This window comes from Manihot esculenta, chromosome 2, assembly GCF_001659605.2.
Source record: "Manihot esculenta cultivar AM560-2 chromosome 2, M.esculenta_v8, whole genome shotgun sequence".
NCBI classification, from domain to species: Eukaryota; Viridiplantae; Streptophyta; class Magnoliopsida; order Malpighiales; family Euphorbiaceae; genus Manihot; species Manihot esculenta.
Genome location: NC_035162.2, coordinates 37,089,224 through 37,105,283, shown reverse-complemented (window position 1 = coordinate 37,105,283; position 16,060 = coordinate 37,089,224). Strand labels below are relative to the sequence as shown.

The 16,060-nt window shown below is 34.4% G+C and overlaps 1 protein-coding gene across 1 annotated transcript; it reads left to right on the top strand.

The window, feature by feature from the left end:
- The first annotated feature begins 9,888 nt into the window (after positions 1–9,888).
- LOC122722196 lies at positions 9,889–15,838 on the top strand. The gene is made up of 3 exons (XM_043952376.1): positions 9,889–10,116; positions 13,056–13,205; positions 15,685–15,838. Exons 1-2 carry the CDS (start codon positions 10,005–10,007, stop codon positions 13,202–13,204), a joined length of 261 nt encoding a protein of 86 aa, XP_043808311.1. The 5' UTR covers positions 9,889–10,004; the 3' UTR covers position 13,205; positions 15,685–15,838.
- The last annotated feature ends 222 nt before the right edge of the window (positions 15,839–16,060 follow it).

The following is a 16,060-nucleotide window of genomic DNA, read 5'->3' as shown; positions in this document are numbered from 1 at the left end:
CTCCTGGACTTTGCTATACCTGCCAGGGCGTAGTCAAAGGCTCCTGGACTTCACTATACCTGCCAGGGCGTAGTCAAAGGCTCCTGGACTTCCTGTCTGAGACTATTGGATCATTCAGCATTCACTCACATCACCAAATAACGATGCAATGCAACATATTCGTGAATACTAATGCAATCAACCTATGGCATAAACATGATGCATGAGATATGCTAAAAGCAGTTTGTGGATCAATTAAAAGTCATAAGTTTAGTTCCACTCACCTTTGGCTAACTGGACTGACTGACTCTGCAGGCTCTGAACCTCTGGAGCAGTACTCACTGCTGCTCTCTCTGGTTCCTCTGGTCTGTACCTATACAGATTGACTCAAATGAGGGACCAAACTAACTTATCAATACCTCTATTAAACTCCCCAAGAATCCCCTTAAACTCATTCAACTATCCATGCAAAGCATGCAAAAGAAAACTGGACAGGACACTTTCGGCGGCAGGTTCGGCGGCCGAAAGTCCTCTCCAGAGACGAAACTCAAGCACCTTCGGCGGCACCTTCGGCGGCCGAATCCCCCAAACAGAGCCGAACATGCACAACTCGCGGGGGCAAGCTATGGCAGCCTAAGCCACCATGCAGGAGGTTCGGCGGCCGAATGCACCTTCGGCTGCCGAACCTGAGTTCATCCAGAACTCAGCTTCAACGGCAAACCATCTCCTCCTTCCCTTCAATAACTCCAAACATGCATATACCAACTCCTCAACACACATATACATAAGTAGATGATCACAGGGGTCCAAAACTATCTAATAACCCCAAACAACAAAACAAACATAACACATAATCATGAATACATGCATAAATCATCAAATCTCCCATTTAAAACCTCAACATGCATCAATTCCCATAAAACCTGCAGAAAACACATAAACAGGTTCAAGAGCATTACTTACCTCCTGTAACAAGAAGCTGAACACTCTGAACTAAGGAAAACGAACCAACTCTTCTCAAACTCTCAAACTCTCTCAAACTCACTTTTTGCTTCAAAAACAGTCAAACCCCTTGTAAATGCTCAAAACACTCTGCATGAGCTGCTCAAACTCAGCAAATACAGCATAGGAGACGTGGCCAACTTCTGGACATGATCTGGTGATCACACCTGTCCAAAAGGCTGACTCAGGGATACAAACCTGCTGGCTAAGCAACTCAGCTTCGGCTGCTGAATCGCATGCAAAACCATGCAACATTCGGGGGCCGAACCTGAACTTCGGAAGCCGAACATTGGGCACTTTCGGCGGCCGAACTTACCTTCGGCGGCCGAACTTGGCTCCTCTGCCTTGGTTCATTTCAACTCAAAACTATAAAACTGTAAACCATAAAACACCTCATAACACTTAGAAAACACAACTCCTACCCTTAGATAGAATCCCAACACCCCGGATTCCACCAGATAATAGGAATTCCGGTGCCGGATTCTAGCCGGGTATTACAGCGCAGTGGAAGCGTATGCAGTTCTAGAGAAGCGTTACGGTTCGTTTGCTTGTTTGCTTGTTTTGTTTGTTGTGTTAACATTCGAGGACGAATGTTTTTATAAGGGGGGTAGATTGTAATACCCGGCTCGGTCAGGCATCGGAAGTCCTACCGTTCGGTGGAATCTCGGATGTCGGATTCGTTTTAGAGGGGTATTGCAAGGGTAAACTGAAGTTTTCTCCAAGGTTTTCTACCATGTTTTTACGTGTTTTCTGGTTTTGAAAGGAAAGGAAATGAGTTTTGAAGAGAAAAGACCAAGGAGGCAAAATGCAGGTTCGGCCGCCGAAGGTACTGTTCGGCCGCCGAAAGTGCTATAGGTTCGGCTTCCGAAACTTCACATTAGGCCGCCGAACGATGCATGGTTTTGCATGCAGTTTCGGCAGCCGAAGGAAAGGCAGTTGGCCACCTATTTAAACCCCGTTGACCGGCCATGGAGGGTGTTGGAAGCTCTCTTGGTAGTCAAAGGTGAGGTTATGCTCTCCTTGGATGTTTTCATGGTGTTTTCCTCAAATCTTGTAAGGTTTTCATGAGTTTTTACTTGGGTTTGAAGGTTTTGAGTAAAAATAGGAAGTTGTGGAGCTTGAAGCTTGAGGAGCTTGGTTTCTCCATGTTTTGAAGCTAGGATCACACCAGCCAAGAGGTAAGTGTTGATCCTTATGTGTTCTAGTGTTTTAAGCCAGTTTTATGGAGGGAAAGGGTAGAGTTGCATGGTGAGGTGTAAAAGGATGTTTTTGAGGGGTTTTATGCATGAGTATGTTTATGTGTTATGGGTGTTGTTTGTTGGGGTTTTTAGGTAGTTTTGGACCCCTTTGTGCATATATTTGAGTATATGCTTGCTATGTGTGTTGGGATGCATGTTGAGTGAGGTTTGGGGGAAGTTGTGCATGAGGTGAGCTAGGTTCTGCCTAACTGGAGAACCCAGCTTCGACCGCCGAAGAAGGGTTCGGCCGCCGAACGTGTTGAGGAGGTGGTTTCGGCTGCCTCAACCTGCCCCCGAAGGATTGGACTTTCGTCTCTGGAGGGGAGGTTCAGCCGCCGAAGGTGCCACCGAAGGTTAGAGACTTTCGTCTCTGGAGTGTGTTTTGGCCCCCGAACCTTGCCCCTGAAGGCTTCGGCCGCCGAAAGAGGAGATTCGGCCGCCGAAAGTAGGCGAGTTTCGTCTCTGGAGAGGACATTCGGCCGCCGAACCTGCCGCCGAACGTGTCCTGCCCAGCCTTCTTTTGCATGCTTTGTGTGATTGTTCTAGGCTCTTTTAGGGGGTTTTTGGGAAGGTGTTTAAGAGTTGTTTTAGAGTTATGTTAGCGTTGTTTGGCACCTCATGTGAGCCCACCTGTGTAGGATCGGACCTGAGGCGAGGTGTTTAGCTCCAGTGTGAGAGTTGGCCCAGAGGTAGTCACAGCTTGGCTTCAGGTGAGTAGAACTAACTATGCATATTTTAAAGCAAATGGTTAAGATAGTTACAATATGAGCATGAGACACGCATCATGGATGCCATGTAAAACTAGGTTGTATTGCATTAGAGATCACGAATATGTTGCATTGCATTGTTATTGTTGATGGGATGGACCAAGGCGATCTCAGTAGCCCGCTACCTGTTATGGCTAGATAAGACCTTGGGAGCTCCGCAGTTAGGGGCCGGGCTTTAGTACATGTAGTGACCTGAGAGTCCGTAGGGACCGGGCACCGACAGAGGGAGTTCTGGGATCATGTCTAATCCGAGATGTGAAATGTTTGTGTTGTGACACATTCCATGAAAGCATGTAATAAATGACTTGTTTTATGGTTTCTAGCCTCACCCCATTCCCTTAACCCCAGTTTTGCAGGGCCAGAGTTCAGCAGAGTAACTATGGGAGAGCAGAATTGAAGCATGGGTTGCCGTGTTTGGCTGTAATAGCATAGCTAGGTTGTGATAGAGTGGCATGTATATGTTGATGCAAGATATGTAAAGATTAAAGGATGTTATACTTGTTTGTATGCTTGTTGTATAGTATAGTTGTGGACATGATGTATGGACATGATATGTGAGCATGATGTAGATATAGGTTATATACAGGTTATGATGGAAAGAGCATGTGGTAAAGAGATAGAGTATAATGAGATAATGTCTAGAGTTGTGCTTTGCCCAGTGTGTGCTGAATCCCTAGTGTATGCATGTGTCTTGTTTTCCGTTTCTTGATGAGAAATGTGTCAAGCTAGGCTTAACATATGATGTGTTTCTAAAACTCCAGTGATCAGGGAAGAAAGGGTATAAAATCCCTTGACCCATCTGAGAGGGAAGAAAGGGTAAATCCCTTGACCCAAAATAGACATCAAGGCTAGCCTGTAATATGCTGACCCTACGAGGATGGGGTCTATGTTTTCAGTTTAGTAGTAGATCACTGGTGTAGGCCTTGACGGCTGTGATTTTAAGGTTAAGCCTGGTAGTTTTACAGAAAAGGTTTTCAAAGCTAGTGTTTAGTTGGCTCATGTATGGGATTGAGCAGGTACCCAGAGTTCATTAGCAGGCTTGCTACGGGTCTAGGCGGCCTTAAGCCGATCTGGATCCTAGCGCCGAGCAGTTTGGAGCCGTTACAGAGGGGTATCGGTTTCCGGGCTGTTACACCAACTTTCGAGGGCAGGGTTCGGCAGCCGAAAGCTTGCCTCCACAGGCAGGTTCAGCGGCCGAAAGTCCTTCGGCTTCCGAACCTGAGTTCTTTCAAAGGGAAGAACTCAGCCTCCTCATGCACAAATTGCCTCCCAAACCATTCAAACATGCATTTAGCTATTCTACAACATGCATACACATACCACCAAGCATATAGGGGCCTCAAACTATCCTAAACCCCAATACAAACACAAATATCAACTCAAACAACACACATTGTCCATAAACTCAACATTGACCTAAACATGCATTTCTACCCCATAACCCCTCAAAACTTGCTTAAAACATACAAGAAGGGTAGGATCTAAGCTTACCTCTTGAAGATCGAGAGGAGAGACGATCCTAACTTGGAGATGGGAGAAATCTAGCTCCTTGGGTCTCCAAGCTCCAAAACTCCGTTTTTAACTAAAAAATCTTCAAATAAGATGAAAGCTTGTCAAAACTTTGAAAGATTTAAAGGAAATCATTGAAACTAACCATGGGAGGGCATGGACTCACCGTTGGCCGAAAATAGGGGAGAAAGCTCGCCCAATTTCGGCCATGGATCTTTTTATAGGTGGCTGGCCAGGCCACCTTCGGAAGCTGAAAGTGATTCCAAAACTCATGCATGTTCGGCGGCTGAACATGAGGTTCGGCGGCCGAACCTGGATTTTCTTCTATGGTCTTTTTCATTCAAAACTCAATTTCTTTCTTACTTAAAACCTTAAAATACATTAAAACATTTTATGAAAACATGATTTTTACCCTTCTAGAGGTTTCTGACATCCGAGATTCCACCGGATGGTAGGAATTCCGATACCGGAGTTTAGCCGGGTATTACACCCAATGACCCCTAACCTTCAACTTACCATAGAAGACAGTGAGCCATTTGCAGATCCTGAAAGGTATAGAAGATTAGTTGGCAAGTTGAATTATTTGACGGTGACTCGTCCTGATATTGCATATTCAGTGAGTGTGGTAAGTCAGTTTATGTCATCTCCTACTGTTGCCCAGTGGGATGTTTTGGGACAGATTCTTTGTTACCTTAAAGGGACCCCAGGGCGAGGGCTATTCTATGGCAACCATGGGCACTCAAATATTGAATGCTTTTCTGATGCTGATTGGGCAGGCTCGAAGGTTGATAGGAGGTCAACTACTGGGTATTGTGTTTTTGTGGGAGGTAACTTGGTCTCATGGAAAAGTAAGAAGCAAAATGTGGTCTCCCGTTCTAGTGCTGAATCTGAATATCGAGCCATGGCACAAGTCGTTTGTGAAGTCTTGTGGGTACGTCAACTATTAGAAGAAGTTGGGTTCACAAATTCGGTGCCTGCTAAGTTGTGGTGTGATAATTAAGCAGCTATCCACATTGCCTCCAATCCAGTATTTCACGAGAGGACTAAACACATCGAGATTGATTATCATTTTGTTCGTGAAAAGGTCCAACAAAATATAATATCAACAGGACATATCCGAACTGGAGAACAATTAGGAGATATCATTACTAAAGCTCTAATGGAACTCGAGTTGATTATATATGTAACAAGTTGGGCATGATTAACATTTATGCTCCAACTTGAGGGGGAGCGTTATAGGTTATAGGAAGTAAATATGTTAATATAGGAAGTAAATATTGATAGATGGGTTAGTTACTTAATCTTAGGGATTGTATAATCATAGGCTTGATTTTTCTTCCTGTTTAGATACCGTCTCTCATGTATAAATAGGTTGTAATCTCTATTGTGATATACAACAAATATTATCTTTCTACAGCTCGAAAGCTCGACAGGGTGAGAAAATGATCAAAACATAGTCAGGGCTAGAGACTGTCAAGAAACTTGATAGGGCTAGAGAATGCTTGAAAGCTTGGCAAGGCTGGAAAAGTGCCTAGAAGATCACCAGGGCTATAGGATAAGAGAAAGCTCGAAAACTCGCCAAGGAGTTACTATACTGCTTGGATCAATTTCGACTAGGCGCCGGACAAGATCTTGGACCAGGCTGGTTGAAAGGGTGAGTGAAAAAAAAAGTAAGGACAGCATGTGCTCAGAAGCTAACTTAGTTCGACAAACTGAACTAAAGATCGCACTCATGACAGTCAGTGTGATTTATACTGTAGGACCATGACACATTTCTCGACCAGGTCACTTAGAGGGTATTCACCGGGCCAACGACAGTGGGTCAACCCTGATTAATAAATTTTTAAGTCGTTATCGTAACCAGGTGTTAAGTTCGGTTTATTGTAGCCACAAGGCAATGTCATTTATGGGCAGAGTAGGCAAAGCGATGCGAATATGGAAGGCCAACCTAAAACAAGCCGTGTATCCTATATCATGAAGACAACTGTCTCCTTTGAATTTGAAGAATCTAAGACTAGTGGGAACCTCTAATGTTACACAAGAATCACCCAAAGTATGCCATGAGCTGTCACTATAAGACAAAGCCACGTGACAAGGGTTTGATAATTGGATGCGCGATCCCACCTGAAGAATGGAAGGCCTGAACGATTGAGATGCCCAACTCTTTATCAAGACTCACCCATTCTAGAGTAGGTTGAGTCTTCACATTTAATTATCGTTAATCTAGCAGATCCCCATTACGTCTGTAATCGTGGCATCCCCTGTTGATTAGCCGGCAAGACCCTTCATCAATTAGTCGGTCACATCATTACAAGATTATTAGGAACTGGTATCCTCTCTTACAGTATAGAAGCGAGTGATTACAGAGACAAAAATATACTATTCTCTCGCACAACTACTTTTTTGAGTTCAAAACATTATACTCGCCATTCTCTTCCATGTACTGACTTGAGCGTTGGAGTGACTGCCGTAGACACTAGCTACCTCACGTTCTCTATCTTACAGATAGACCAATCATAGTACAGTTTCATTGGATCAATTATAGTACAGTTCCATTTCGGTCATATCATCAATTTAGTTTAAGTAATATCACTTAGTACATTACTTTTTATTAATATTATTATAAATATTTTAATACTTTTTATAAATTTATCTAATAAAAGTAATTTTTTTTCAATGAAACGGTTATAGTTTTAATTGGTCAGAACCACAATTTTTTTTGAAAAATTTTGAATTATAATAAAAATAATTATAAGAAATAAAATAAAAAAATTAAAAATTAAAAATTTATATAAATTCTACAATTAATTTAATTAATAAAATTTAAATTAAGTTAATTTGAATTTTTATGAAAAATTTTAAATAATCTATTTAATAAAATTGTTTTTTTTTATTAAATCTGATCCATATAGGATAACTTTATCAGTAAAATAATAGGAATATTTAAATAATATGATATAATAAATGAATAATTACATTAAATATTTTATTTTTTAAATATTTAGATATTATTAAAATTAATTTAAATTAGAATAGATTTTAAAATTAAAATAATAAAGTTTGAATATAAACTCTACAATTAGTTTAATTAATAAAATTTAAATTAAATTAGTTTGATTTGAAAATTTTTAAATTATTTATCTAATAAAATTATTATTTTTTCCTTAAATCTAATCCATAGAGTAACTAAAATTATCTATCGAAACAATCTTATCATCTTATCAGTAAAACTATAAAACTATAAAAATAAAATAAAATAATAATTATATTAAATATTTTATTTTTTAAATATTTAAATAAAATTAAAATTATAATAATTTTTAAAATTAAAAAAGTATCTTCCGAATATTATTTTAAACTTATCAATAAAATTAAAACAATTTCATCAATAAAACTATAATAATAATTAAATAAATTTGGAGTGTTTCTCTCTTCTGTCACACATTTATATATATTAGTTTTATTTAAGGTGAGTTGTATAATTTTATATTCATTATATCACTTTTAAATATAATATAAAATTATATTATAAAAAATACTTAAATATTTACATTTTTATTATAAATATCATAACATAGATTTTGTAAAAATTAGAATATTATAATTATGTATAAAAATTTTAAATGTATAATTAACTTAATCAATCTCTACTTTTTTTTTTTCTTTGAAATAGGAGGTTGAAGGAGTCGAACCTTAGACCTTTCAAGCTACAGAATGCACTTTCCACCAGGTTAAGTCTTGGAGTGCTAATCAATCTCTACTTTGTCATTTTTATATGTATAAACCATTTCATTGTTAAATATTTTCAATATAATACAAAAATTATAATATATATTTTATGATTTTTATACTCTTCTCATTTTAATATATAATATAAATTTATATGTAAATTAAAAAATAATAAAAAATATATAAATTTATTATAGATAACAATTAAATTAATTAATATTTTATTAAATGATTTTTATTTTATTTCTAAATGTAATATATTATAAAGTTTTACTTGTTCTTAAGTATTTTAAAATGGAATATTTTTTATTAATATTATTATAAATATTTTAATATTTTTTTTATAAAATCCACTTAATTGAAAGGAAAAAAAAACTTTTATATATATGAAACTTTTATAGTTTTAATCGGTTATAACTATTTTTTTAAAATTAAATTATAATAAAAATAATTATAAGAATTTAAGGAGTTAAAATTTGTATAAACTCAATAATTAATTTAATTAATAAAATTTAAATTAAATTAGATTAAATTTTTTGAAAAATCTTGAATGGTTATCTAATAAAATTATTATTTTTTATTAACTCTAATTCACATAAAATAACTAAAATTATCCAATAAAACATTCTCAAGAATAATTAAATAATATGATATAATAATTGTGTTAAATATTTTTTTGAATACTTAGATAAACTTAAAATTAGGATAATTTTAAAATTAAAATAATATCTTTCGGATATCAGTTCTATAATTAATAAAATTTAAATTAAATTAATTTAAATTTTAAAAAATTTCAAATGATCTATCTAAATAAAATTATTACTTTTTTATTAAATTTAATTCATATAGAATAGCCAAAATTATTTATTAAAACAATTTTATCATTAAAACTATAAAAATATTCAAGTAACATGATATAATACTTATATTAAATATTTTATTTTTTTAAGTATTTAGATAATATTAAAATTTTAAATTAAAATAATATCTTTCAGATATTATTTTAAATTTATTAATAAAATTCAAAAATCTCATCAATAAAATTATAAGAATATTTAAATAAATTTAAAAATTATGCTTCACATAATTTATATTAAACAAATACTAAACTTTGTTAATTTTTACAATTATGTTCTAAATATTTATTTTTTTAATAAGTCTACCCTACAATGATTATGTCCTAAATATTTATTTTTTAATAAGTCTACTCACAATGATTATGTCCTAAATATTTATTTTTTAATAAATCTATCCTATAATGATTAATGACATTTTAATTTAATAACAATCCATAACGATTAATTTAACAATCATAATTTGAAATCTAATTATTAAAAAAAATATTTAAAGTGTAATTGTAACAATAAGTAAAGTTTATGATTTTTTAAATTATTTTTCTTTTAATTTTTATTAAAATTAATTTAAGTGATATAAATACAATAAAATTAAAATAATAAATTTTATTATTCAAAATTAAAAGTTAGCATAAAAATTTAGACTTTTATATATCTGATAGACTAATGATTATAGTTAGTATTCCTTTCAGCCCTTGTGCAAATGAATAACTCTAGTTTTATTTTTTTTTAATTAACTTTTCTTTATAAATTATTATTATTATGGGCTTCCATTACAAAAGCCCAACAGGAGAGGCTCCTGGAAGTCCCAAGAAAAGAAGATCCACACTGGTTGAGAGCATCTTCAACAAAAGGAGAAAGCTCATACAACAAAAACCCTCACCACCACCGAACCCATCACGCAGCTTCAACAAAACCTAAATTCCATGGCCGAGAACCACGACATCAACGCCAAATGGGACGCCTGTCTCGATCTTACGGTCCGTCGATTTGTCTACTCTTCCTTGGCTGGGGCCTTTGGCGGTCTCCTTTTCTTCAGTCAGTTTCTTTCTCTTTAATCTCGTTTGGTTGCCTAGAAAATATATGTTTTCCTTTCTGCTTCAAATTTTGCTTTTCTTATTCGATTATCTTATCAATGTTTTAACTACCATTCTTTTTATGAGGATTGGTATGGGCACGAGTACAAATGTGTTGATATTAACTGGGCTTGTTCAATATGCTGCAATGCAAATTCATTATTCTCTCATTCAACCTAGAATTTTGATGCAAGGTGTATTTTGAATAAAAAAAATGTCAAGGAAATAGGTGCAATGTCTGTTCATAGAAATCTTATTTTGAATATAAAGAATTTTTAGATAATGTAGCAGTGGAAGCTTCTCTTTGCAACATAAATTCATTTAAATATTTCTATTATACGAACATTTTCGTTTGATTATGTGTGAGATGTTTGTCTATTCAAGATTAATTCTCTAGATCATGAGTTGTAAAATTTTTTAGGGGCCCATGCCTGCAAGAATAATAATTTTCAAATACAATTGTGTACCCAATGATCGATTCACTAATTGTGAGTATTACATATATTTTAGAAGAAGCATCTAAGCTTGGATTACCACCTATGTTTCTTAAAATCTTATCTTATTAAATTTTAAAGGTTTGTAATCTTTAGGAGGGAACAAAATAAATTATGTTTATGAATTTATTATCTTTGTACTATGAAATATTATTTTTGTCCTACATATGGAGTTTGAGAGAAGAAAATAACTAAAAGTTTAAATGTCCTATTATTTTTTGGGTGATGAATAATTATATATAATTATATACATACATATATTTTTTCCTCGCTATTTGCATATATTGAACATAATTTTGCAAGGGGTGGGATGGTGGGGAGAGGTGATGCTCCCTTTTGTCCCCCCTCCCATCTCCCCTGTGTCATGTTATTCTGCAGAAGCAATGCTAAAAGTTTGAGAGTTTCATTGTTAAAAGAGGCAAGTTTTCACCTAGCACTATATTTCAGCATTGTCCCTCAATTTTAATTTTGTAGTTAAAAATACTAAATGCAATAAGGATCATTTTTGCGGATTTGACAAACTTTTCTGTGGAATTTTAATGTAGAAGTTGCATTAGGTGAAATCTGATGGTTTGCTACATTTTTGTCATTAGAGTGAAGGAAACATTTTAAGATTTCATTACGAGGTGATGGATTGAATGCGGTGCCACATTAACATTCTGTGGAGAGTTCGCTGGATGCTAATGATAGTGACCTTTATTGCATTGACTTAAGAAGGTGATTTTAAGTTACAAATTGAAGTTGAGAGATAGTGCAATATAGTGAGAAGTTTGGAGATTAGGGTGAAATTTACCCCAATTGTAAGAGGTCAATTGAAATTAACAATATAGTGTTAAGCTCCTCTTAATATTGATAGTTTTTTGGGGCGGTGATGGTTATTACTCCTTCTGTTCACTTTTCTATCACTTTTGATAAGTTGATTTGTCAAAAAATTATCATTTGCTTTGAAAATATTAATGTGTATGAATTATTATTTTTTTTTCAAATCTCTACTAAATACAATAATTACTTTTATAATTTTCTAAAATCTATATGATGATTTACCCCCTTCTCTCTCTCTCTCTCTCTCTCTCTCTCTCTCTCTTAATTATCCCACTTTTTAATTGGTAAATTAATGGAGAGAGAATTATTTTTGTAGTAATTAGTTGATGTAAATGATAATTTAGTTACATTAGTGATATTTTGCTAAAATTTAGGTGATTTAATTGTTTGCTTAATATTGTGCAAAAACTAAATTGATGGATCAAAGTGGGCAGGGGAGTATTTGATTTCCTAATATATGAATTGTCATCCCCACTGAAAAGAAGAGGAAATGGTACCATGAAAAGGTGCTTTATGTAATGCCTTCCAAATCTACTAAGAAATGCTTCATCAACTTGAACAAGCAAAATTTCTATATTGTAGTGTTTTGATTTGGACAATTATATTGCTAATATTGCACATCAGGCTTGGTTATGTTTATGGGCTGGTTATAGGATTCAATTTTGAAGCTGTGACATAGAATAATAGCTACAGTTTGTGTTATGGGCCCTTAAATAGGATCTCGTCACAGGTCGATTAACTGGAAAGTCCTCCTCTTGCCAGACTGATTTTCCCTTGTTGATCTTTTTGTTTTTCTTTGAGGAATCTATTTTGAAATAAATTGAGAACTGGTTTGAGAGAATTCTCGGATCTCATAAACTGATGAATAATGTTTTCTGAATGTCATATTCAATGACCTCAAGTGCCTTTTTATAGTGAAGGCTACATTCAGATTGTATTAACATTTGAATTCAAAATATTTCCTATCTTCTATTTAAATTTAAAATTTAAAAATTAAATTAAATATAGCAACTAAAAAATTAAATTAGAGATAACAAGCTAAGATATTGATCTTATTTGTTGCAACCACTTTGATCAGAATCTATAATCAAATAGAAGGATAATGCATATCGATAATAGTTTGGCTAATTCTTCAAGGCACAAAATTTTATCATGTGGTCCAACATCTGTAAACATAGAATAATAGCTGTCAGTACAGTTTTGCTAATTCTTCAAGGACAGAATCTTATCATGTGATCCAACATCTGTAATGAGTATATGTGAGCATGTGCATTATACACACACACACACACACACACACACATCCCCCATAGGCTAGCAGTTTCTCAAGAGTAGAGATGGCTGAAGCATAATTTATTTTTTGGAAGGTAAAAACTTAAACTATATTATTGCTTCTTCTATTTTTCTTTTATTGATACAGGTCTAATGTTTTTAGAATGTGATTTTGAATGTTCATCTATGACGTCTTTAATTATTTTAGCACTTTATTTGTACATGGTGGTGTAGCCTTTGTATTAAGAGTTCCAAGTTCATGCACTCTATTTATAATCATGGGTTGATCAATACTTTCTTCTTTGCAAACTAGGGACTCCGGCAACTCGTTGGGCATCTGCGGCTTTTGGTGCTGGAGTGGGCATTGGATCTGCTTACACCGAGTGTTCTCGTATTTTTGATGGATATCCTACAAAGTTGGCATCTCCTAAGCCATCAAATGCACCTGCTCCTGAATCATGAGGTAGGATAATGGTTTATGCAAAAATGAAAATTGTAATTTTTTTCCTCATTTGCCCCTTTGCATGCACTTCGTTTTTTATTAGTGTTAGTGTCGGTATATCCATACATGATCAATGAATGCTAAACTTGCTTTTGGGTTTTAAGTGTCAATGTATGCATAGATGATAGATGGATGCTGTGCTTGCTTTTGGGTTTTAAGTGTCAATGTATGCATAGATGATAGATGAATGCTGTGCTTGCTTTTGCATTTTTTCATATCAGATGAATTTTCTAGGTGCAGTTTTTGATATGCATTTTTAAAGGGAAGAGCTAATAATGAAGAGAGAGTAAAATAAATTGATAATTGTTAATTAAATGGTGAGGTATTAGGAAAAAGTATAAAAATAAATGAACTTTTTCAACATGTTATATAAATTTTGAACCCCCTAGTCTATAGCTACAGAAAAACAATTATGATGTGAACATCTACATGATTTGTGATTTTCATAATTGGAAAATCATTTTCTATTTTTAGCAAAACGGACATGTTCTCCAGGTTTCCTATATGCAAAAAATGGTTGAGTAAAAGGACTAATGGAAATGTAAACTGATCTTCATTAGTTAAAAAAGGCTCTTGGTGTCTGTGTCTCTTACTTTTATTAGTTGGATTGATGTGTGTAATTGGTTACTTTAATCAAGGCATTTTTCAAAACAGAAGTCTTCATTTGTACATCTATCATCGTCAATGTAAATTGGAAAAGGCTTTTAGGTTTGGTAAGAAATAATGAAAATATTGAAGTTTTGGATAGTAATAATTATAGTCATGAAAGAACTAATTTTCACCATTTTGTATGATCTGTTCAAGTTTTGTTGTGTGTGTCATATCTTTTATAATAGTCATATCTAACATGATCACATCTTAAAATGATGCGTTTTACGGTGTCAACCCGCTAGAAGTTACATATGATGCATTTCAATTTAACTTATTTCAAACTTGTTATAAATTTATTAATAACCTCTAAAGTATTGACAAGAAGTTCACATTTTGACAACTTTATAAAAACATTTTGGGCCATTAGAGATGAAAGACAGGGTGCAGGGCTGGGTACTGAAGCTAGAATAATTGGAGGCTGGAATGAGTTGGAATTTGGGTGGACAATCTTCAGCTTGTAGAGCAATAGGCTTAAGGAATAGAGACAATAAATTAGAGGGGATGGAGCTGTTTGTGAAGTTGGTGATAGTGTGAACAGTACATGTAAATTAAGAGTTTAGCCTTCACAATCACACCTATACTTTACTTCCTTTGACACCCCATCTAAGGTTCCTATGACATCACATTGATGGTTAAATTGCAACGCACAATCTGAAGCATAATGCTATAATTTTTATTGAAGAACCCAGAAAAATTTTAACAGTGATGTCACCCTTGAAATATTGAGGCTGAAATTTTCACCTATTGTGCCTAGGTGTAATTTGAACTTCACCGCTTTCTAAAATTCTGGCACAAACTTTGCATTTATTGATAAAGCGCACCAAGTAATCAAAATTTCACAATCGTAGTATTTGTTGGTTTTGCTTATTATCAAATGCTGATATGGTGGTTAAACCAAAATAATGTTAAAAAGGCCAAAACTGAAAAGAAAAAAAGAAAAAAGAAAACTCTCTACCCATGCAGCAATATCAAGATAATTTCATCAAACAAGTAGCGAGCAAGGTGTTGTTAAAGGCTTGCTTAGGCTCAAGGCTCCAACCCTAATGCCACTAATGGAGAAAGGCCAGCGATGTTTGATAGGCACTCACCTTATGTGCCTATGCGCACCTTATTCCTGTTGCTAGATTCTGAAAAGGCATACCCTACTTATTTCCATCTTTGGCGAGCACTTCTATTGGCAAATGACATTTTCACTAGAGTCGAAATTTGTCCATCAACTAGAATCTAGTGTTGACGCACTAGGAAATTGTCAGAATCAGGGTCATTATATTCATTTTTAGCACTCATCAGTCTTTCATTTGAGGATATTTCTGAGGTTGTATCTTTTTTCTTTTTGAAAATAAAAGAAAACACTGAAAGTTATTTAGGTCATCTTTTTCTAATTATTTGCACTCTGTTTTTGGGAAAAAAGAAAGGCTAACATGTCATTCGGTGCCACTGTTTCTAGGTTTTCTAAACTTGTTCTTTCCCCCCTCCTTCCTTTCAACAACTACAGTCCTAATTGGGTTTTTTTCTGAATGTAAAAAATCTGAGGATTGTTTTATTTTGTAACGAGTTCCTATAGTGTTCTTAAGGAAAAAAAAAAGGATAGTTAACGGTGAAGTCTATATTCATATTTTATATTTAATATGGTAAGACTGTAATATGTAATACTCTATTCAACAAAATCTTACATATCAATTTTGAATTAATTAGATATTTGATAATTAGGTCTTTGACATTATGGCCTTTTGTGCATAATATTATGTGGTGTAATTATATATAATAATGTTTTTGCTTTTATTTCCAGGATTGCTAGGAGTGAGCTGCAATTTGAAGTTACAAAAAAAGATTTTCTTGTCATTGAGTTTGTTATTGGCTTTTTGGGAATGTAGTTCAAATATTGGTGTTGATGGAAAATAGTTTAACCTCTTCCTCTGATAAATTTCCAACGATTTATGTTACCTGGTTTCTGTAATTTTATTGAGGTAAATCTGCAGTTGGGGAAGGGAAAGGAAATAATGCCCAAGTTGATAATATTTGTCAACTTCTCAATGCCAACACCCTTCTTGAGCCATTTCAAATCAAGCTACCAATAATGTTTTTTTATGTTTTTTTAATACTCCATTTGATTATTGCTTAAAATCAATCTATAAATTGATCCGATCCAATCCAATAATAATAAT

Coding starts and splice junctions, on each gene's coding strand:
- LOC122722196 (XM_043952376.1), top strand. CDS start 10,005: ATGGCCGAGAACCACGACATCAACGCCAAATGGGACGCCTGTCTCGAT. Junction 10,117..13,055: donor TGGCGGTCTCCTTTTCTTCA/GTCAGTTTCTTT, acceptor TTTGCAAACTAG/GGACTCCGGCAACTCGTTGG.